The 1,995-nt window shown below is 56.6% G+C and overlaps 1 protein-coding gene across 1 annotated transcript in view; it reads right to left on the reverse strand.

Moving 5' to 3' along the window:
* Nucleotides 1–734: 734 nt before the first annotated feature.
* The window catches only part of LOC104122887 (cartilage intermediate layer protein 2-like), a 20,417-nt gene continuing 19,156 nt past the window's right edge, over nt 735–1,995 (reverse strand). Inside the window, exon 6 of the mRNA XM_035890637.1 lies at nt 735–749. Within this exon, the coding sequence (XP_035746530.1) occupies nt 735–749 (15 nt within the window). The remainder of the gene's footprint in view (nt 750–1,995) is intronic.

The raw sequence follows: 1,995 nt of genomic DNA on the forward strand, positions 1-1,995 counted from the left end.
TGTGGCTGTGGGATGCGGGCTATAGGATGTGAGGTGTGGGATGCAGGGTGTGGGATGCGGGATGCAGAAGATAGGGTATGGCATGTGAGGTATGGGATATAGGATGCCAGCTATGGGATATGGGATGCAGGATACGGCAATATGGGATGAATGATGTGGGACATGGGGTGCGGAATACGGGATGTGGGGTGTGGGATACATTATATGGGATATGGGATGGGGGGTGTGGGATACATTATATGGGATATGGGATGGGGGGGGTACAGGATATGGGATATGGGATGGGGGGTGTGGGATACAGGATATGGGATATGGGATGGGGGGTAAGGGCAGCACACTGCAGCTGGGGATGTCACTGCGCCTGACACCAGATCTGAGCACCCAAATAAATCCAAGTCTGGCCAAGATGGAGCAGCCCAGGCCAGGTCAGAGCCGGGGGGGCTGCAGGGGCCTCCTGCAGTCGTGGTGTTTCCACAGCTGGCTGCGTGCCGGTACCACCCACCCGCTGAGACCCCTGGCACAGAGCCCTGGCACGGACAGCCCAGCCCCGGGGATGCTCCGGCCGCATGCTGGCACATGAGGCCGGTGGGCACCTCCTCTCCTTTCCCCCCCCCGCAGCGCCAGGAATAGCTGTTCCACTTTGTATTTTTATTCTGCTGCTTCATGTGATATAAAAAGCAATCGCCGTGAAATTAAAAACACACAAAATATTTACCAAACTTCAAGTTTTTGAGTCAGATTTTCGACATCTGGAGAATTAAAAGGCTCTGGCAGATTCAGCGAGCTGTCAGCATAAAGGCTTTAAATGTGTTGTTATTATTATTTATGGTCTGGAACCTGAAGAGGAACGAAGGCCAAAGGGTTCAAAAATAGCTTGAAAAAGGGGCATGGATGTTTTTTCCAGACCCAGTTCCCTTTAAACAGTGAGATATTGAGATGCAACTCTTAAAAAATATGGCTAAAAAGCAACTGGGACAGGAATGGGCATCGTCGAGGGCTGCCCCGAAGCCACCCCAGCGCGGCGGAGCTCCGCTGTCCCTGGGCTCTGGCTCACGTTGGAAAGCAAGTGTTATTGCTCTGGGCAGGCCCCCTCCCTTTTCCCACTCTTTTTTCCCCAAATCCTGGCTTCTGCTGGCCCCTTTCCCGGGGGACACACAGCGATAGCCCCCAGCGCCCCAACTTTGGGAGGGGCTGGGGGGGTGTCTCTTGCCTCTGGCTTGTCCATGTTCGAGGAGCGGTTGTTTTCCTCCTCCGGCAGGTTGTCCGGAGGGAGAATCGGGAGCGGAGCAGCGTCTCTTGGCCAGACGGCCTGGAATTCGGCAACTGGATCTGGCCCGGCCCCGCCATTGCGGCAGAGACGGGGAGCTGGCACCTCCCGTGTCCCCCCGTGGCCGGGAGCCTGGGGATGCTCCGGATGCCCAGGAATGCTCTGGTTTGGGATTCCCAGGGATGCTCTGGTTTGGGGTCCCTGGGAGTGCTCCAGTTTGGGATCCCCAGGGATGCTCCGGTTCTGGGCAGGGGGAGGAGGAGGCTCCTTCTCACCCCCCGGGGCTGGACCCCGCAGGATGTGGCCCCTGACGCAGCAGCGCTGGGTGTGGTGCAAGGGAGCGAAGCCAGCAAGGAGGGGGGACGCACAGGGGAACATTTTTGGGCTGCTGGGGGCCGGGGCCCCTCGGGGGTCCTGAGGGGGCGCAGCGCCTCTGCTTTCCCTTTCATCCCTTGCCTGTTCCCTTTCAGCCTGAAACGTGGGTTTCTCTCCTATTTTGGGTTGGCTTTTCGGCTGCTTTCTTTTATTATTTTAATTTAGGCACTGTCATTATATTTTCCATTATTTAAAAAAAAAAAAAAAAAAAAAAAAGAAAAGCAAGCGAGCAGCTTCCCAAGGCCCCTTCCAGCTTCCAGTGGCTGCTCAGAGCAGCTTTTGTTCCCAGCCAGCACCGGGACGTGCTCGTGGGGCGCAACACGGCTGCAACCCCCTTCCCCTCCCCCCGGTCC

The sequence above is a fragment of the Egretta garzetta genome, unplaced genomic scaffold (assembly GCF_000687185.1).
Source record: "Egretta garzetta isolate BGI_Z169 unplaced genomic scaffold, ASM68718v1 scaffold683, whole genome shotgun sequence".
NCBI lineage: Eukaryota > Metazoa > Chordata > Aves > Pelecaniformes > Ardeidae > Egretta > Egretta garzetta.